The following is a 21,031-nucleotide window of genomic DNA, read 5'->3' on the forward strand; positions in this document are numbered from 1 at the left end:
TGCCCGGCACGTGGCCCGCTTGAAGACTTAGAGATCGAGCGCTTCCGGAGGTGGGGAGGCCGGAAAGCAGGAAACTCGGGATCCCCCGGGCCTTCTCTCTCGACCCCCCATCTAGAGCGTCCAGTTCTCTTGCAGGACTCAAGGAACCAGCCCCACTCACGAGTCCAGAACCGTTCCAACAACCGGGATCGAGGGATCATAGCCTCGATCACACCCCTCACTTGACACCCCTCACTCCCTTCGCCTAAGGCCCTGGGATCCAAGCCTCAAGCTCCTATCCTAGGTCCTCACTTCCTCTCCTGGACACAAATTCCCATTCAGGACCCAGAGGCCCAAGGTCCCCAGCTCCCCTACTGGGTCCAGGGATCTCATGCACCCAGTTCCACTCCTAGGCCCAAGTATCCAGACACGTTCAGCAAAAACCATCTCTTTATTCCTTGTTGTGTGACACGTTCACCATTTCGCCCTGGAGCCAGGACGACCTACAAGGGGCCAGACTGGAGTCCACGTTTCTTGTCTCAGGCTGCACCCTGGGGAGGGAGTCCCAGGAGTCTTCTGACCCAGCACTGCCCCCCCTCCGCCCACCACCAACCCCAGCTTCAGGAATCTTCTGACCCAGAGCCCCACCCCCACCCCCAGCCTGCTTTTGCCACCAAAAACTGCCCCAGGGCCTGAACCTTGAGGCCTCGAGGGCTCTTTGGGGCCAGGGGTCATCAGGTCCTCCTGTCCCATTTCTGCCTAGGCTGTGTCGTCCAGCTCACAGCCTATATGCCCAGAGTTTTCTTCATGGCTTCGTACACCACATAGCTGATGCCACCTGCTGGTAAGACCTTCAGTAGCGTGGGGGTCATGCCTCGGTACAGCCCTAGCCAGCCCTGCTGGGCCAGGATCCGCTGGAGGACTCCGCGCATGGTGGGATTTGAGCCCTCCACGGTATCTGCAGGGACACAGGCAAGATCAGGACTAGGCCAGAGATGACTGGGCCTCCTAGGAGTCTGGAATGTTGCGGACAGGTGCTGAAGCCACGGGTAGGGGCCCCAGAGGTCAGTAGGAAAAGAGTTTTGAAGAGTCTTAGAGGAAATTGGTCAGTTTGAGGAGGAGTGGGGGAGTTTCTGAGTAGAAGTTATCAGGATTAATTTTAGGAAATTTTCTTGAGGGGTGGGAGTGGGGAGAGGGTCTCTCTCTGTTGCGCAGGCTGGAGTGCGGAGGCACGATCATAGCTCACTGCAGCCTCGACCTCCAGAGCTCAAGGGATCCTCCAGCCTCAGCCTCCCAAGTAGCTGGGACCACAGGTCCATACTACCATGCCTGGCTAATTTATATATATATATTTTTGAGACGCAGTCTCGAAAGTTATCAAAAGTGGGCTGGGATCAGACACGGAGGGTGCCGGACTCAGTTTTGGGGTATGAGAAAATTGAGACAGACAGGGTGGGGCGGGGAAGGGGCATGCATGGTGGCCTCTGGGGACAGGCTGACCTTGGGCCTGCATCCTTGTGCGCACCAGAGTCAGTGGGTAGCTGGCCATCTGGCCACAGGTCGTGGATAGCGTCACAGACGACAGACTGACCAGGCCACTGGGGTCCCCCATATCCGTGCCTGACTTCAGCCAGAAGCACTGGAGCATCTGCAAGAGAAGGGGGCCAGGAGAAAGCTCACTAGGAGCCTGGGCTCCGGCCACCCCTGCCACCCCCTCTGCAGGACCCATACCTCATAGACAGCCAGGTCGGCGCAGGCATAGGGGATGATGCCGAGCATATTGGGCAGGTAGCCGCGGTAAAGGGCGCGGGTGCCCTCTCGCTGCAAGATCTGCCTGGCGCAGTCCAGCAGCCCCTTGTACTGGCCCGTCCGACGCAAGGTCAGCCGCGTCTTCAGCACCTGGGGATGGCGGGGAACAAGGCAGCTCATTTGATTGAATCCTGTCAATGACCCTCGGGGTAGCCATTGTCCCCACCCTACAAACAAGGAAAATGAGGCTCAGGAAGGCAAAGAGCTGGGTTTCAGACCCGGATCTGTCAGATTCCATGGAATGCTCTCTGAATTTTGAGTTCTGAAGCACAAATGCTGGCAAAGGCCAAGAGAGTGAGGGAAGAAGGCTCACGTCTGTCTTCCCAGCCCTTTGGGAGGCTGAGGCGGGAGGATCGCTTGAGGCCAGGAGTTCGAGACCAGCCTGGGCAACATAGCGAGACCCCATCTTTACAAAAAAATCAATAAAATAAAAATAAGATGTATATGGAAACATCAACATGGGAGAACAGCCTGGAAAACTGATTAAGAATAACAGGGAAGGGAGGCGAGAAAACATGCCCTCAAGCCTCAAAAATTGAAGACAGCTGGCAAAACTTTATGGCAAAAAGATCAAACATTGAGGGGAAAGAAAGAGAGTGAATAGGTAGAAAACAGGGCCTTCCTAGGGCAGTGAAACTACTCCGTAAGATACTACAATGGTGGATACAAGTCATTATACATTCCTCAAAACCCATAGAACTGTTAGATTAAGAGTGAACCCTAGGTCGGGTGCGGTACCTCATGCCTGTAATCCCAGCACTTTGGGAGGCCAAGGTGGGTGGAACACTTGAGGTCAGGAGTTTGAGACCATCCTGGGCAACATGGCGAAACCCTGTCTCTACTAAAAATACAAAAATTAGCTGGGTGTGGTGGCAGGCAGCTGTAATCCCAGCAGGAGAATCGCTTGAACCCGGAAGGTGGAGGTCGCAGTGAGCAGTGAGTCAAGATCGTGCCACTGCACTCCAGCCTGGGTGACAGAGTGAGACTCTCAAAAAAAAAAAAAAAGAAAAAAAAAGAAAAAAAGGAGGGTTTCCGGTCCACAGATGAGAAATGAAAATATATATGTATACATATATATAGTATATATACATATTATATATGTATTATTATACATTATGCATATATTATACATAACATGCAGACATTATATATTTTTATATTACATAGTATATAATAAATGTAATTATATAATTAGATACATTAAATTATTTAATTATATATAATATATACATGTTATATGTACAATATATATTTACATAATAAGTAAGGTATATAATATATGTGTATATTATATATAAAACATATATATATATATTTTTTTGAGACAGGGTCTCCCTCTGTCACCCAGGCTGGAGTGCAGTTGTGTCCCATCATAGCTCACTGCAGCATCGACCTTCTGGGCTCAAGTGCTCCTCCCACCTCAGCCTCCTGAGTAGCTGGGACTACAGGCATGCACCACCACACCTGGCTGATTTTTGTTTTCAGTAAAGATGGGGTCTTGCTATATTGCCCAGGCTGGTCTCAAACTGGGCTCAAGCAAGCAGTCCTCCCAGCTCAGTCTCCCAAAGTGTTGGGATTACAGGCATGAGCCAAGGTGTCTGGCCTGAAAATTTATATATATATGTATATGATATATATATCATATATATGTTATATATATGATATATATATCATATATATAACATATATATGATATATATATCATATATATGTTATATATATGATATATATCATATATATGTTATATATATGATATATATCATATATATGTTATATATATGATATATATCATATATATGTTATATATATGATATGTATATCATATATATGTTATATATATGATATATATATCATATATATGTTATATATCATATATATGTTATATATATGATATATATCATATATGTTATATATGTCATATATATGTTATATATATGATATATATGTCATATATATGTTATATATATGATATATATGTCATATATATGTTATATATGATATATATATCATATATATGTTATATATGATATATATATCATATATATGTTATATATATGATATATATATCATATATATGTTATATATATGATATATATATCATATATATGTTATATATGAGATATATATATCATATATATGTTATATATAAATTTTCAGGCCAGACACCTTGGCCTGAAACATATATATATGTTATATATATGATATATATATCATATATATAACATATATGATATATATATCATATATGTTATATATATGATATATATATCATATATGTTATATATGATATATATATCATATATATGTTATATATGATATATATATCATATATATGTTATATATGATATATGTTGTATATAATATATACATATATAAATTTATGAAAATGTTATATATGTATATATGTTATATATAATATATTCATATATAAATTTATAGAAAGGAGGAGGAGATTGGAGAGGAGGAGAAAGAGGTAAAGGGGCAAGAGGGAGAGGAGGGAGAAAGGAGGAGGGAGAAAGGAGGAAGGGAGGTGGAGGGAGAAAAGAGAGGAGGAGGAGGAAGGAAAGAAGGAGAAGGAAGAAGTGAAGGGGGAGAAGGGAGAGGAGGGAGAATAGAGGAGGAGAAAGGAGAGGAGGAGGAGGGAGAAAAGATGAGGGGAGGGAGGGAGAAAGGAGGAGGGGAGGAGGAGGAAAAGGTGAAAGGGAGGAGGGAGAGCAGGGAGAAAAGAGGAGAGGAGGAGGGAGAAAGGAAGGGAGGAGGAGGGAGAAAGGAGGGGGGAGGAGGGAGAAAGGAGGGGAGGAGGAGGGAGAAAGGAGGGGAGGAGGAGGGAGAAAGGAGGGCAGGAGGAGGGAGAAAGGAGGGGGGAGGAGGGAGAAAGGAGGGGGGAGGAGGAGGGAGAAAGGAAGGGAGGAGGAGGGAGAAAGGAGGGGGGAGGAGGAAGAAAGGAGGGGAGGAGGAGGGAGAAAGGAGGGGAGGAGGAGGGAGAAAGGAGGGGGGAGGAGGGAGAAAGGAGGGGGGAGGAGGGAGAAAGGAGGGGGGAGGAGGGAGAAAGGAGGGGGGAGGAGGGAGAAAGGAGGGGGGAGGAGGGAGAAAGGAGGGGGGAGGAGGGAGAAAGGAGGGGGGAGGAGGGAGAAAGGAGGGGGGAGGAGGGAGAAAAGATGAGGGGAGGGAGGGAGAAAGGAGGAGTGGAGGAGGAGGGAGAAAGGAGGAGGGGAGGAGGAGGAAAAGGTGAAAGGGAGGAGGGAGAGCAGGGAGAAAAGAGGAGGACAGGAGGAGGGAGAAAGGAAGGGAGGAGGAGGGAGAAAGGAGGGGAGGAGGGAGAAAGGAGGGGGGAGGAGGGAGAAAGGAGGGGGAGGAGGGAGAAAGGAGGGGAGGAGGAGGGAGAAAGGAGGGGGGAGGAGGGAGAAAGGAGGGGGAGGAGGGAGAAAGGAGGGGGGAGGAGGGAGAAAGGAGGGGAGGAGGAGGAGAGAAGAGGAGGGGAGGAGGAGAGAGGAGGGGAGGAGGAGAGGAAAGAGGAGGGGAGGAGGAGAGAAGAGGGGAGGAGGAGAGAAGAGGGGAGGAGGAGAGGAAGGAAGAGGGGAGGAGGAGGCAGAAAGGAGGAAGGAGGGGGAGGAGGAGGAGAGGAAAGAGGCGGGGAGGAGGAGGGAGAAAGGAGGGGAGGAGGAGGAGAGGAAAGAGGAGGGGAGGAGGAGGGAGAAAGGAGGAGAGAGGAGGAGGGAGAAAGGAGGAGGAGGAGAGGAGGAGGGAGAAAGGAGGAGGAGGAGAGGAGGAGGGAGAAAGGAGGAGGAGAGGAGGAGGGAGAAAGGAGGAGGAGAGGAGGAGGGAGAAAGGAGGAGGAGGAGAGGAGGAAGGAGAAAGGAGGAGGAGGAGACAGGAGGAGGGAGAAAGGAGGAGGAGGAGAGAGGAGGAGGGAGAAAGGAGGAGAGAGGAGGAGGGAGAAAGGAGGAGGAGGAGAGAGGAGGAGGGAGAAAGGAGGAAGAGAGAGGAGGAGGGAGAAAGGAGGAAGAGAGAGGAGGAGGGAGAAAGGAGGAGGAGGAGAGGAGGAGGGAGAAAGGAGGAGGAGGGGAGGAGGAGGGAGAAAGGAGGAGGAGGAGAGAGGAGGAGGGAGAAAGGAGGAGGAGGAGAGAGGAGGAGGGAGAAAGGAGGAAGAGAGAGGAGGAGGGAGAAAGGAGGAAGAGAGAGGGGGAGGGAGAAAGGAGGAGGAGGAGAGGAGGAGGGAGAAAGGAGGAGGAGGGGAGGAGGAGGGAGAAAGGAGGAGGAGGGGAGGAGGAGGGAGAAAGGAGGAGGAGGAGAGAGGAGGAGGGAGAAAAGAGGAGGAGGAGAGAGGAGGAGGGAGAAAGGAGGAAGGGAGGTGGAGGGAGAAAAGAGAGGAGGAGGAGGAAGGAAAGAAGGAGAAGGAAGAAGTGAAGGGGGAGAAGGGAGAGGAGGGAGAATAGAGGAGGAGAAAGGAGAGGAGGAGGAGGGAGAAAAGATGAGGGGAGGGAGGGAGAAAGGAGGAGGGGAGGAGGAGGAAAAGGTGAAAGGGAGGAGGGAGAGCAGGGAGAAAAGAGGGGAAGAGGAGGAGGGAGAAAGGAGGGGAGGAGGAGGAAGTGAAGGGGAGGAGGGAGAAGTGGGAGAAAAGAAGAGAAAGGAGGGAAGGAGGAGGAGGGAGAAAGGAGGGAGGAGGAGGGAGAAAGGAGGGGGGAGGAGGGAGAAAGGAGGGGGGAGGAGGGAGAAAGGAGGGGGGAGGAGGGAGAAAGGAGGGAGGAGGAGGAGAAGAGGAGGGGAGGAGGAGAGGAAGGAAGAGGAGGGGAGGAGGAGAGAAGAGGGGAGGAGGAGAGGAAGGAAGAGGGGAGGAGGAGAGAAGAGGGGAGGAGGAGGCAGAAAGGAGGAAGGAGGGGGAGGAGGAGGAGAGAGGAGGAGGGAGAAAGGAGGAGGAGGAGAGAGGAGGAGGGAGAAAGGAGGAGGAGAGAGGAGGAGGGAGAAAGGAGGAGGAGGAGAGAGGAGGAGGGAGAAAGGAGGAGGAGGAGGGGAGGAGGAGGGAGAAAGGAGGAGGAGGAGAGAGGAGGAGGGAGAAAGGAGGAGGAGAGAGGAGGAGGGAGAAAGGAGGAGGAGGAGGGGAGGAGGAGGGAGAAAGGAGGAGGAGGAGGGAGAAAGGAGGAGGAGGAGAGAGGAGGAGGGAGAAAGGAGGAGGAGGAGAGAGGAGGAGGGAGAAAGGAGGAGGAGGAGAGAGGAGGAGGGAGAAAGGAGGAGGAGGAGAGAGGAGGAGGGAGAAAGGAGGAGGAGGAGAGAGGAGGAGGGAGAAAGGAGGAGGAGGAGGGGAGGAGGAGGGAGAAAGGAGGAGGAGGAGAGAGGAGGAGGGAGAAAGGAGGAGGAGGAGAGAGGAGGAGGGAGAAAGGAGGAGGAGGAGAGAGGAGGAGGGAGAAAGGAGGAGGAGGGGAGGAGGAGGGAGAAAGGAGGAGGAGGAGAGAGGAGGAGGGAGAAAGGAGGAGGAGAGAGGAGGAGGGAGAAAGGAGGAGGAGAGAGGAGGAGGGGAGAAAGGAGGAGGAGGAGAGGAGGAGGGAGAAAGGAGGAGGAGGAGAGAGGAGGAGGGAGAAAGGAGGAGGAGAGAGGAGGAGGGAGAAAGGAGGAGGAGGAGAGAGGAGGAGGGAGAAAGGAGGAGGAGAGAGGAGGAGGGAGAAAGGAGGAGGAGGAGAGAGGAGGAGGGAGAAAGGAGGAGGAGGAGGGGAGGAGGAGGGAGAAAGGAGGAGGAGGAGAGAGGAGGAGGGAGAAAGGAGGAGGAGGAGAGAGGAGGAGGGAGAAAGGAGGAGAGAGGAGGAGGGAGAAAGGAGGAGGAGGAGAGAGGAGGAGGGAGAAAGGAGGAGGAGGAGAGGAGGAGGGAGAAAGGAGGAGGAGGAGAGAGGAGGAGGGGAGAAAGGAGGAGGAGGAGAGGAGGAGGGAGAAAGGAGGAGGAGGAGAGAGGAGGAGGGAGAAAGGAGGAGGAGAGAGGAGGAGGGAGAAAGGAGGAGGAGGAGAGAGGAGGAGGGAGAAAGGAGGAGAGAGGAGGAGGGAGAAAGGAGGAGGAGGAGAGGAGGAGGGAGAAAGGAGGAGGAGGAGAGAGGAGGAGGGAGAAAGGAGGAGGAGGAGAGAGGAGGAGGGAGAAAGGAGGAGGAGAGAGGAGGAGGAGAGGAGGAGGGAGAAAGGAGGAGGAGAGAGGAGGAGGGAGAAAGGAGGAGGAGGAGAGAGGAGGAGGGAGAAAGGAGGAGGAGAGAGGAGGAGGGAGAAAGGAGGAGGAGGAGAGAGGAGGAGGGAGAAAGGAGGAGGAGAGAGGAGGAGGGAGAAAGGAGGAGGAGGAGAGAGGAGGAGGGAGAAAGGAGGAGGAGGAGGGGAGGAGGAGGGAGAAAGGAGGAGGAGGAGAGAGGAGGAGGGAGAAAGGAGGAGGAGGAGAGAGGAGGAGGGAGAAAGGAGGAGAGAGGAGGAGGGAGAAAGGAGGAGGAGGAGAGAGGAGGAGGGGAGAAAGGAGGAGGAGGAGAGGAGGAGGGAGAAAGGAGGAGGAGGAGAGAGGAGGAGGGGAGAAAGGAGGAGGAGGAGAGGAGGAGGGAGAAAGGAGGAGGAGGAGAGAGGAGGAGGGAGAAAGGAGGAGGAGAGAGGAGGAGGGAGAAAGGAGGAGGAGGAGAGAGGAGGAGGGAGAAAGGAGGAGAGAGGAGGAGGGAGAAAGGAGGAGGAGGAGAGGAGGAGGGAGAAAGGAGGAGGAGGAGAGAGGAGGAGGGAGAAAGGAGGAGGAGGAGAGAGGAGGAGGGAGAAAGGAGGAGGAGAGAGGAGGAGGAGAGGAGGAGGGAGAAAGGAGGAGGAGAGAGGAGGAGGGAGAAAGGAGGAGGAGGAGAGAGGAGGAGGGAGAAAGGAGGAGGAGGAGAGAGGAGGAGGGAGAAAGGAGGAGGAGGAGAGAGGAGGAGGGAGAAAGGAGGAGGAGGAGAGAGGAGGAAGGAGAAAGGAGGAGGAGGAGAGAGGAGGAAGGAGAAAGGAGGAGGAGAGAGGAGGAGGGAGAAAGGAGGAAGAGGAAGTAGCCCCAGCAACGTGGGGAACTAATTTCCACGGCGTTTCCTCACCTGCGGGGCACATGTTCTCTTACCTCCATGGGGTTGATGAGGGTCTGGGAGATGGCCACAGCCAGGGAGCCAGCAAGGAGACGTTCCTGGAAGGGCGGAGACCCTTGTATTCCACAGAAGTAATTCTTGCACTGGGAGAGGAGAGAGGAGGGTGAGAGAGAAGTCAGCCACCCTCCGACACAAAACCCGCGCAGGGAAGAGGCCTGGGGTCTGGAGGGTGAGTGTGTGCTTGAACAAGGGCCTGGAGTTTTGGGGGCATGGGAGGGGTTTGGGCTTGAGCTGCGGGAAGCAGACCCCTCATTCCCCACCTGCTCGAATACGGAGAACTTGATGGCATACTCAGGAGCAATCTTGAGCACGTTGATGCCGTTGCCCCGCCACAGGGAGCGGAAGCCGCCCTCCTGGACCATGCTCTGTAGCCCCCCGAGCAGGTTGGTGAAGTTTGTCTTGGAGGAGTAGACCTGGGTGGAGGGAGGACCCTGGAGGAGCCCCTGCTCGCCTCTGTCTCCGTCCCCATCCCTGCCCCAAGCGCAGCCCCACCGGGACCTCCCAAGCCACCCAACCCCAACCCATCCCCATCCCATCCCCATTCCTTCTTCAGCTCCTTCCCCGGCCAGTTCTAGAATCGCACGCAACCCTGACCCAAAGCCAACATCAACCTACATTCCCACCTCACCCCTCCTCTTCATCTCCTCAGTCTTTTTCTCTCTCTCTTTCTTCCTTCCATCCTTTCCTTTCTTTCTCCCTTTTTGTTCCCTCCCTCCCTCCCTTCCTCTGTTCCTCCCTTCCTTCCTCCCTTCCTTCCTCCCTTCCTTCCTCCCTTCCTTCCTTTTTTTTTTTTTTTGACGGAGTCTCACTCTGTCGCCCAGGCTGGAGTGCGGTCGGGGGATCTCGGCTCACTGCAACCTCCGCCTCCCAGGTTCAGGCGATTCTCCTGCCTCAGCCTCCCGAGTAGCTGGGATTACAGGCTCGTGTCACCACGCCTGGCTTATTTTTGTATTTTTAGTAGAGATGAGGGTTTGCCATGTTGGCCAGGCTGGTCTGGAACTCCTGACCTCAGGTGATCCGCCCACCTTGGCCTCCCAAATTGCTGGGATTACAGGCATCAGCCACCGCGCCTGGCCTTCTTTTTCTTTTCTTTCTTGTTTTTTTGTTTGTTTATGTTTTCGAGACAGGATCTTGTTCTGTTGCCCAGGCCGGAATGCAGTGGTGCAATCACAGCTCACTGCAGCCCCAAACTCCTAGGCTCAAGTGATCCTCCCACCTCAGCCTTCCAAGTAGCTGGGACTACAGGTGCGTGCTACCATGGCAGGCTAATTTTGTAAAAATTTTTTGTATAGATGGGGTCTTACTATGTTTCCCAGGCTGGTCTCAAACTCTTGGGCTCAAGCGATCTTCCCACTTTGGCCTCCCAAAGTGCTGGGATTACAGGTGTGAGTCACCATGCCGGACTCCTTTTTAAATTTTTATTTAATTAATTAATTAATTATTATTTTGTAGAGACGTGGTCTGACTATATTGCCCAGCTGGTCTCAAACTCCTAAGCTCAAGGAATCCTCCCTCCTTGGCCTCCCAAAGTGAGCCACTGCACCCGTTTATTTTTTCAGCCAGGGATCTCGCTCTGTCACCCAGGCTGGAGTTTGTGGCATGATCATGGCTCACTGCAGCCTCCAACTCCTGGGCTCAAGCAATCCTCCTGCCTCAGCCTCCTGAGCAGCTGAGACTATGGGTGTGAGATATCCTGCTTGAGGTAGCTCCAGTCCTATGTTGCCTTTTTTTTTTTTTCTTTTTTGAGACAGAGTCTCACTCTGTTGCCCAGGCTGGAGTGCAGTGATGCAATCTCGGCTTACTGCAACCTCCATCTTCTGGGTTCAAGCAATTCTCCTGCCTCAGCCTCCTATGTAGCTGGGACTACAGGCACGCACCACCATGCCCGACTAATTTTTTTGTATTTTTAGTAGAGACATGGTTTCGCCATGTTGGCCAGGCTGGTCTCAAACTCCTGACCCCAGATGATCTACCTCCCCTGGGCCTCCCAAAGTGCTGGCATTAGAGGCATGAGCCACTGCGCCTGGCCCCTACCTTGTCTTTAAACTCATCCAAAGACCCCATCCCCAATTCCCTGACCTCCAAGCCCCACCTTGGCCCAGCATTGGTCCCTGTCCCTGGCAAGTTCTCTCAACTCCTCAAACTTGACTCCAAGCCGTGTCCACACCAGCTCCATCACCATCCACAAGCTCAATCTCAGCTAGTCCAGGACAGCCCAACTCCAGCCAGCACTCCTATCCTGAACTGCATCCACGTCAACTCCATCTGTCCTCACCCCACATTCTCCCCAGTGGCTCCAGCGCTGGGTCCCGTCCTCCCCCCAAGCCACACAAACCTGCATGTACACCTTGGCTCTGTCCAGAGGTGCCGTGCCCGTGCGAGACACCGCCCCGGCCATAGCTCCTGAGAGTAGAAACTTCCACAAGGCCTCCTTGTTATCCACTTCCAGGACTTCCACGGGGACCATCAGCTGCTCTCCTGTGTCCAGCACCTGCAGGGCAGACCCGGCCCTCCCTCATCCTCAGCCAGGTTGGGGCACCTTCCCCAGACACACATCTAGGGCACCCACCTGGTGAAAGACCCACCCTGTTCCCCCAAGTCTGCATTTTTTTTTTTTTTGAGACGGAGTCTTGCTCTGCTGCCCAGGTTAGAGTGCAGTGGCACAATCTCAGCTCGTTGCAACCTCCACCTCCCAGGTTCAAGCAGTTCCTGCCGCAGCCTCCTGAGTAGCTGAGATTATAGGCATGCACCACCACACCTGACTAATTTTTTTTTTTTTAGTAGAGATGGGTTTCACTATGTTGGCCAGGCTGGTCTCTAACTCCTGACCTCAAGTGATTCGACCCTCCCCCCTGGTTTTTTTTTGTTTTGTTTTTGTTTTTTTTTTTAGACAGAGTCTCACTCTATCGCCCAAGCTGGAGTACAGTGGTGTGATCTTGGCTCACTGCAACCGCTGTCCCCCTGGTTCAAGCGATTCTCGTGTCTCAGCTTCCCAAGTAGGGACAATGGTGTGATCTCGGCTCACTGCAACCTCCGCCTCCTGGGTTCAAGTGATTCTCTTGCCTCAGCCTCCCCAGTAGCTGGGATTACAGTGCCAACGTGCCGAGCAAATTTTTGTATTATTTTAATAGAGGCAGGGTTTCACCATGTTGGCCAGGCTGGTCTTGAACTCCTGACCTCAGGTGATCCACCTGCCTCAGCCTCCCAAAGTGCTGGGATTACAGGTGTGAGCCACCACACCCAGCCAATGTAATATAGACTCTCTAAGTTACTCTTGGAGGATCCAAGGAGGAATACAAATGTAATTAGGACTATATCTAGACTCTTAATTTATTCTTATTTTTTGAGACAGAATCTCGCTGTGTTGCTCTGGCTTGAGTGCAGTGATGAGATCTGGGCTCACTGCAACCTCTACCTCCTGAGTTCAAGCGATTCTCCTGCCTCAGCCTCCTGAGTAGCTGGTACTACAGGCGCCAACCACCATGCCTGGCTAAGTTTTGTAATTTTAGTAGAGATAGGGTTTCGGCATGTTGGCCAGGTTGGTCTTGAACTCCTGTCCTCAAGTGACCCATCCACCTCAACCTCCCAAAGTGCTGGGATTACATGCGTGGAGCCATCGCACCCTGCCTCCCTGCCCCGCCCTGCTTCAAGGTGGAATTCTAGGTCTGCTAGCAGGGGAGTGGGCCTGTAGAGGGCGTGGGTAGCCTGGCCTCTCCCTGTAGTCCTGACCAGAGGTGCCGGAACACTGGTGTTTCCTAAACTCACCTGCTGTGACGGGAGATGTTCAAGGTTGTTGTCATGCATGTGGCCAAACGCGTACCCATACACGTGTGTACGGCCAGGGTTCCAGGATGGGGGTGGAGGCGGAGGTTGGGGGGGAGGCGGGGCTTTGATGAGTAAGGTCTTGACCCTCCTAAACAGTGTCTGGGTACTAGAGCAAGTGTTCTGAGGTTCCCCAGGCTGAGCACCCATGGAGGAAGTTAGGACACCTGGCTTCAAATCCCTAAGCAGTTGTTTGCTGCTCCAGCTACCATGCAGGAGTGTCTAGTGGGAGGATTGTGTGGGGGACCAAGAGGAGGATGAAGTCACAAACGCCCCTGTGACCTTCCTGGGTGTGGTGGGCAGCGTGATGGCCCCTTTCCCCCAAGTATCCACCTCCCGATCCCCCAAACCAATAAATATGTTATCGTTATAAATTGAATTGTGTCCTGTCAAAATTACTATTATTATCGTTTTTTTTGAGACGGAGTCTCGCTCAGTCTCCCAGGCTGGAGTGCAGTGGCGCTATCTCGGCTCACTGCAAGCTCCGCCTCTGGGGTTCACACCATTCTCCTGCCTCAGCCTCCCGAGTAGCTGGGACTACAGGCATCCGCCACCACGCCCGGCTAATTTTTTGTATTCTTTAGTAGAGACGGGGTTTCACCGTGTTAGCCAGGATGGTCTCGATCTCCTGACCTCGTGATCTACCCACCTCAGCCTCCCAAAGTGCTGGGATTACAGGCGTGAGCCACTGCTTCCAGCCGCAAAATTCTTATGTTGAAGCCCTATTTCCCAGTGGGTTGGAATTTGGAGACAGGGCCTTTGGGAGGTCCTCAGGGTTAGGTGAACTCATGAGGATGGCCCCTGCAAGATGGAATTAGTTCCCTATAAGGAAAAGACAAACCAGAGCTCTTTCTCTCTCTCTGTCTGCCATGGGAGGGCGCAGCAAGAAGGCATGGCAGGAAGAAATCCCTCAGCAGGAACTGAGCTAGCCAGCCACCTTAACCTTGGATTTCCCAGCCTCCAGAAATAAATGTCTGCAGTTTCAGACCCCGCTCTTTAGTGTTTCCTTATAGCAGCCTGGGCTGACTTACATTTGTTACATGGCAAAGGGGAATTAAGTTTGCAGATACAAATAAGGTTGCTAGGCCTGATGTGGTGGCTCACGCCTGTAATCCCAACACTTTGGGAGGCCGAGGTTGGCAGATCATCTGAGGTCAGGAGTTTGAGACCAGCCTGACCGACATAGTGAAACCCAGTCTCTCCTAAAAATACAAAAATTAGCCAGGTTTGGTGGTATGCCCCTGTAATCTCAGCTACTCTGGAGGCTGAGACAGGAGAATTGCTTGAACCCAGGAGACAGAGGTTGCAGTGGCCCGAGATTGAGCCATTGCACTGCAGCCTGGGCAACAGAGCGAGACTCCATCTCAAACAAACAACAACAACAAAACTTTGCTAGGCTGGGCGCCGTGGCTCATTCCTATAATACCAGCACTTTGGGAGGTCAAGGCAGGTGGATCACTTGAGCCCAGGAGTTCAAGACCACCCTGGGCAACATGGCCAGACCCCTGTCTCTATAAAAAATACAAAAATTAGCTGGGCATGGTGGTCCATGCCTGTGGTCCCAGCTACTCAGGAGGCTGAGGTGGGAGGGTTGCTTGAGCTTGGGAGGTAGAGGCTTCAGTGAGCTGAGATCTTGCCACTGAACTCCAGCCTGGGTGACAGAGCGAGACCCTGTCTCAAAAAAAAAAAAAAAAAGAATTAAGGTTGCTAAACAGCTGATGGGAAGATGGTCTCACTCTGTCACCCAGGCTGGAGTATAGTGGCACACTTAAGGTCAATCCCCTTGACCTCTCTGTTCAGGTGGTTCTCCCACCTCAGCCACCCAAGTGGCTAGGAACACAGGTGCGGACACCACGCCCGGCTAACTTTTAAAAATTATTTTTGGCTGGGCGTGGTGGCTCACACCTGTAATTCTAGCACTTTGGGAGGCCAAGGCAGGCGGATCACCTGAGGTCAGGAGTTTGAGACCAGCCTGGCCAACATGATAAAACCCCGTGTCTACTAAAAATAACGAAAATTAGCTGGGTGTGGTGGTGCATACCTGTAATCCCAGCTACTCAGGAGGCTGAGGCGAGAGGATCACTTGAGTCCAGGAGTTCAAGACCAGCCTGGGCAGCAAAGTAAGAAATTTTTCTACAAAAATTTTAAAAAATTAGCCAGGTGTGGTCATGTGCACCTGTAGTCCCAGCTACTTGGGAGGCTGAAGGGGGAGGCTCCCTTGAGCACAGGAATTAGAGGCTGCAGTGAGCTATGATTGTGCCACTGCACTCCAGCCTGGGTGACAGAGTAAGACCCAGTCTGTAAAAAACAAAAAAAGTAGTCAGGCATGGTGGTGTGTGCCTGTGGTCCCAGCTACTCCGGAGGCTGAGATGGGAGCATCACCTGAGCCTGGGAGTTTGAAGCTGCAGTGAGCCATGATTGCACCCCTGCATTCCAGCCTGGGGAGGGGACAGAGTGAGACCCTGTTTCAAAAACCAAAACCAAAACCAAAACCAAACCAAAAAAAAAAAAAAAAAAAAACCTGACAAAATCATATACACGTAGGTATATATGTATTAGCCAGCTGTTCCCATGTGACGAATTACCCCCCCCGCCAAAGGTTGGCAGCTTAACACAACAAACATTTATCATCTCACCCATGTTCTGAGCATTAGGAACTCAGGAGCCGCTGAGCCGGGTGTTCCCGTGATCAGTGTTTGAAGTATAAGAGTCTAAGATTCAGGATTCAGGTACTGGGATCCAGTTGTTCCGGTGGAGGGATCCACAAAGCTTGGACTATCCAGGGAATTCAACTGAGAGAATTGCAGTGAGATGTTGGCCAGGACAGCAAGATCCTCTTCCAAGCTCAGTTACATGGCTATTGGCTGAGTTCCTTACCACATGGTCCTCTCCATAAGGCTGCTCATGGCATGACCACCGGCTTCCTCCAGAGCAAATGTTATGAGAAAGGGGGAGAGAGAGAGAGAGAGCATATAACCAATAACCAGGATGGCAGCGACAGTGTCTTTTTTTTTTTTTCTTTGAGACATAGTTTTGCTCTTGTTGCCCAGGCTGGAGTGCAGTGGCACAATCTCGACTCACTGCAACCTCTGCCACCCAGGTTCAAGCAATTCTCCTGCCTCAGCCTCCTGAGTAGCTGGGATTATAGGTGCCCGCCACCACGTCCGGCTAATTTTTGTACTTCTAGTAGAGACGGGGTTGCCATGTTGGCCAGGCTGGTCTCGAACTCCTGACCTCAGGTGATTCACCCGCCTCGGCCTCCCAAAATGCTAGGATTATAGACGTGAGCCACTGCACCCAGCCTTTTATTTTTTTATTTTTTGAGATGGAGTCTTGCTCTGTTACCCAGGCTGGAGTGCAATGGACCAATCTTGGCTCATTGCAACCTCCACCTCCCGGGTTCAAGTGATTGTCCTGCCTCAGCCTTCCGAGTAGCTGGGATCACAGGCATGCGCCACCATGCCCGGCTAATTTTTGTATTTTTAGTATAGACGGGGTTTCACCATGTTGGCCAGGCTGGTCTCAAACTCCTGGGCTCAAGTCATCCTCCCATCTCAGCCTCCTGAGCAGCTGGAACTACAGGTATATGCCATCATGCCCAGCTAATTGAAAAATTTTTTGTAGAAATGGGGTCTCACTGTGTTGCCCAGGCTGGTCTCAAACTCCTGGCCTCAAGCGATCCTCCCACCCCGACCTCCCAAAGTGCTGGGTTTACAGATATGAGCTACCCCACCCACCCTGAATTTTCTATTTTTTCTACAATAAATTTGAATTACTCATTGTGGGTTGAACTTTGTCCCCCAAAAAGATGTGTTCAAGCCCTAACCCCAGTAACCTGCAAATGTGACCTTATTTGGAAATACGGTCTTTGTAGATATAATCAAATTAAAATGAGGTTACACTGGATTGGGGGGGGTGCCCTAATCCGATGACTGCTGTCCTTACAAGACATGGAATCGGCCGGGCGCAGTGGCTCACGCCTGTAATCCCAGCACTTTGGGAGGCTGAGGCAGGCGGATCACGAGGTCAGGAGTTCAAGACCATCCTGGCTAACATGGTGAAACCCCGTCTCTACTAAAAATACAAAAAATTAGCTGGGCATGGTGGCGGGTGCCTGTAGTCCCAGCTACTCGGGAGGCTGAGGCAGGAGAATGGCATGAACCCAGGAGGCAGAGCTTGCAGTGAGCCAAGATTGCGCCAGTGCACTCCAGCCTAGGCGACAGAGCAAGACTCCATCTCAGAAAAAAAAAAAGGCCGGGCGCGGTGGCTCATGCCTATAATCTCAGCACTTTGGGAGGCATCCTGGCTAACACGGTGAAACCCCATCTCTACTAAAAATACAAAAAAAAAAATTAGCTGGGTGTGGTGGCGGGTGCCTGTAGTCCCAGCTACTTGGGAGGCCAAGGCAAGAGAATGGCATGAACCCGGGAGGCGGAGCTTGCAGTGAGCCGAGATCGTGCCACTGCACTCCAAAAAAAAAAAAAAAAAAAAACAAACAAACCTGGAATTTGCACTTTGGGAGGCCGAGGTGGGTGGATCACTTGAGGTCAGGAGTTCAAGACCAGCATAGTGAAACCTCATCTCTACTAAAAATACAAAAATTAGCCAGTTGTGGTGGTGTGCACCTGTAATCCCAGCTATTCTGGAGGCTGAGGCAGGAGGATCACTTGAACCCGGGAAGCGGAGGTTGCAGTGAGCCGAGATCACGTCATTGCACTCCAGCCTGGGAAACAGAGCGAAACTCCATCTCAAAAAAAGGATGGAAATTTGGGCAGAGAGACACAGACACACATAAGGGAGCATACAGTATGAAGATAGGCAGGCAGTGGAGTGATGAGTCTATCATAAACCAAGGAACACCAAGGACCATGTGGCTCACACCTGTAATCCCAGCACGTTGGGAGGCTGAAGGCTGGCGAATTGCTTGACCCCACGAGTTCGAGATGAGCCTGGGCAACATGATGAAATCCTATTTCCACAAAAAAGAAGTAATAATAATTAGGCCAGGCACGGTGGCTCACACCTGTAATCCCAGCACTTTGGGAGGCTGAGGTGGGCAGATCACCTGAGGTCAGGAGTTCGAGACCAGCCTGGCCAACATGGGAATACCTGGTCTCTACTAAAAATATAAAAATTAGCCAGGTGTGGTGGTGCACACCTGTAATACCAGCTACTCTGGAGGCTGAAGCAGGAGAATCGCTTGAACCTGGGAGGCAGAGGTTGCAGTGATCCGAAATCGAGCCACTGTACTCCAGCCTGGGAAACAAGAGCAAGACTCCCATCTCAAAAATAACAAAAACAAAAAACCAACCAACCAAACAAAAAATTAGCCAGGCATGGTGGCATATGCCTGTGGTTCTAGCTGCTTGGGAGGCTGAGGTGGGAGAATTGCTTGAACCTGGGAGGCAGAGGTGGCAGTGAGCCGAGATCGTGTCACTGCACTCCAGCCTGGGCGACTGAGCGAGACTGCATCACAAACAAACAAGCAAGCACAGAAACAAACAAAAAGTTAGTTGGGCATGGTGGCGGTTGCCTATAGTCCTAGCTACTTGGGAGGCTGAGGTGGGAGGATCACTTGAGCCCAGGAGGTGTAAGCTGCAGTGAGCCGAGATCGCACCACTGCACTCCAGCCTGGGCGACAGAGCGAGACCCTGTCTCAAAAATAAATTAGCTGGACATAATGGTGCATGTGCCTGCGGTCCCTGTGGTCCCAGATACTCAGGAGGCTGTGGTGGGAGGATCGCTTGAGCACAGGAATTCGAGGCTGCAGTCAGGTACGATTGTACCACTATCCTCTAACCTGGGCTGCAGAGTGAGATCCTATCTCTCTCTCACACACACACACACACACACACACAGACACACAAATTGTTTTAAGCCATTCTGTTTGTGATAATTTGGTCTGGCAGCCCTAGGAAAAGGATAATTTGAAAAAAAATTGAAATTTGTAATTTGAAAAAAAATACAGAGGCCGGGCGTGGTGGCTCACGCCTGTAATCCCAGCATTTTGGGAGGCTGAGGCGGGTGGATCACTTGAGGTCAGGAGTTCGAGACCAGCCTGGCCAACATGGTAAAACCCTGTCTCTCCTAAAAATACAAAAAATTAGCCGGGCGTGGTGGTGGGTGCCTGTAATCCCAGCTACTCAGGAGGCTGAGGTAGGAGAATTGCTTGAACCCGGGAGGCAGAGGTTGCAGTGAGCTGAGACCGTGCCACTGCCCTGCAGCCTGGGCAACAGAGTGAGACTCCATCTCAAAAATAAATAAATAAATACAAATAATAAAGCCCAGAAAATTTAGAAGGGGTTATAAACAGGGACTCCCTCCCCTGCTCCCATTTGATAGATGTGTAAACTGAGGCTCAAAGAGGGAATCATTTCCCGGCTCTTGGAACCGTGGGTGTTGGGAAGCAGCCCCTTGTCCCTTCCCTAGGGGTAGACTAAGGTGGTCCCATAGCCACCCACCCCCTTTTCAGTAAAAACCACAATAAAAGAGCTTAGAAAATTTATTCCTTTTGTTCTTTTCCTTTGAAATAACACACACAGGCAGGGAGGTGGGGCGCAGTGGAGGTCGAAGGAGGTGGAAGCGTGCGGAAGTCCTCCAGCCCCTCCCCAAATCCCAGTTCCCCTTTCCAAGTCCCTCCACGGGGTCTCCAGATGATCCTAAGCTCAGAATCCAACTATGAAGTGCAGAATGTAAGGGCGTAGGGGAGGAGGACTTTGCTCCTCTCTCTGGTAGAAAAATAGATCTGGAATGAATTTGGGGATTTGGCGGGTTTTTTTTGTTTTTGTTTTTTGCATCATTGGGTGCTTGGGTTTAGGGAAGGGTGGTCTTTGCCGATTTTCTCCTGGCTTTCAACTCTGGAAGCCTGGGGAGGCCCTGATAGTGCTGGGGTGGGGACATCCCTTCATGTGTCCCTGGCCTCAGACTGTCTCCTTGCCAGCCTCCAGGAGTGAGTGATTCCTCGGACCCCTTGGAGGAACACAGCTCTGGGGACTATTCGCCTAGAAGGTGGGAGGGGGATGGAAGACGCAGTGAAGTGTGGGGATGCAGGGAGTGGAGTGGTTCCAGGGAACAGTTTCCCCACAGGGCTGGCCATGCAGAGGTGGGGTGAGGGGGAATCCAGCATCCGTGCAGGCTGCACCCAGGACCTGAGCTTCCTTCCCCACAGACTCCCTCGACCATGCAATTTCATGTCATGAGAAGCCGGCTCTGGGCACCAGTGTGTGTGGGATACTCTGTGACTGGGCTGCCAGGATCTAGACTTGGGGCCTGAACATTTGGGACCCGGCGCCTGGAAGATTCAGATCAGAAACCAGGGATTAAGGGCTTGGGATTCAGTGCCTTGGAATATCAGGGTCTGCCTTCAAGAGATGAGGTTTCAACATTGAGGGACTGGGCAGAGGGATTGGGGACCCAGAATCTGGAATCCAGCAGCTGCAGTTGCCAGGATCCACTTGCTGTGCCACTGGGGCCCCCACACTTGTTTTAGGAGCCAGAATCTGGTGGGTGAAGGCTTGGGAATCTGGGATCCAGTGCCTGGGGGTGGAAGGCGTAGTGCTTGAAATGCAGGGATCTGGCAGTCAGCAGAAGGATCTGAGACCCAGTGTCGAGGTTAAAAAAAAAACAAAAACCAAAAACCAATGCAGGAATCCAGTGGGTGGAGTGAGGGGATCTGGGATCCAGTGATGGGGGCCCCAGGATCCAGGCATTGTGGTTGTCAGGATCCAGTGGTGAGGTTTGTTGACATCCAGAATCCAGCAGCTGAGCTTGGAGATCCAGGGCTCGAGGCATGGGGATCTGGGGTTGGGGATCTAGGATCCAGCGTTTCACTAGGACACTGGATCTGGTGCCTGAGGGAGGCAGGGTCTGGGTGTTGAGGTACAGGGAATCCGTGCTCCTGTGGTTGGGGTGTTGGGATCCATTCACTGATTTGTGTGGGATCCAGTGGTTAAGACGTAGAGGTCCAGGATCCAGTAGGGGGCACAGGGAAGCGTGGGATCCACCTTAGGATGTGGGGCTGCAGGATCCAGTGATTTGGGGGATGGGGATTAAGGGCTGGGGTGTGGATAATCTTGAATCTTGTGGTTAGGGTAGCAGACTTGAGTTGCTGAAGTAAGGGATCCACAGTTATGGTTACAGGGGGATCTGGGATCTAGTGGCTGAAGGGTGGGGATCGCATGACCCAGTGGTTGGGGCATAGGAGTCGAGGATCCAGGATCTGGGTGCTGGGATCGCATGACCCAGTGGTTGGGGCATAGGAGTCTAGGATCCAGGATCTGGGTGCTGGGATCCCATGACCCAAAGGTTGG

General features: G+C 52.2%; 1 protein-coding gene across 3 annotated transcripts; it reads right to left on the reverse strand.

The window, feature by feature from the left end:
- Positions 1-411: 411 nt before the first annotated feature.
- Positions 412-19,115, reverse strand: SLC25A41 (solute carrier family 25 member 41). Of its 3 annotated transcripts, XM_055103885.2 has the most exons (9): positions 17,604-19,115; positions 15,600-15,642; positions 12,666-15,514; positions 11,236-11,391; positions 9,161-9,313; positions 8,876-8,983; positions 1,711-1,878; positions 1,480-1,627; positions 412-937 (listed from the first exon to the last, which is right to left on the reverse strand). In XM_055103885.2, the coding sequence occupies exons 3-9, from the start codon at positions 12,870-12,872 to the stop codon at positions 765-767; spliced, it is 1,113 nt and encodes a 370-aa protein (XP_054959860.1). In that variant the 5' UTR covers positions 12,873-15,514; positions 15,600-15,642; positions 17,604-19,115; the 3' UTR covers positions 412-764. The 3 variants fall into 3 exon arrangements, 2 of the variants coding, with proteins under 2 accessions (XP_054959860.1, XP_063456833.1); XR_008622125.2 differs by lacking the exon at positions 17,604-19,115 and having other exon boundaries at positions 412-530; positions 678-937; positions 12,666-17,585; XM_063600763.1 differs by lacking the exon at positions 17,604-19,115 and having other exon boundaries at positions 15,359-17,577.
- Between the last annotated feature and the right edge of the window lie 1,916 nt (positions 19,116-21,031).

The sequence above is a fragment of the Pan paniscus genome, chromosome 20, assembly GCF_029289425.2.
Source record: "Pan paniscus chromosome 20, NHGRI_mPanPan1-v2.0_pri, whole genome shotgun sequence".
In the NCBI taxonomy this organism is placed as follows: Eukaryota; Metazoa; Chordata; class Mammalia; order Primates; family Hominidae; genus Pan; species Pan paniscus.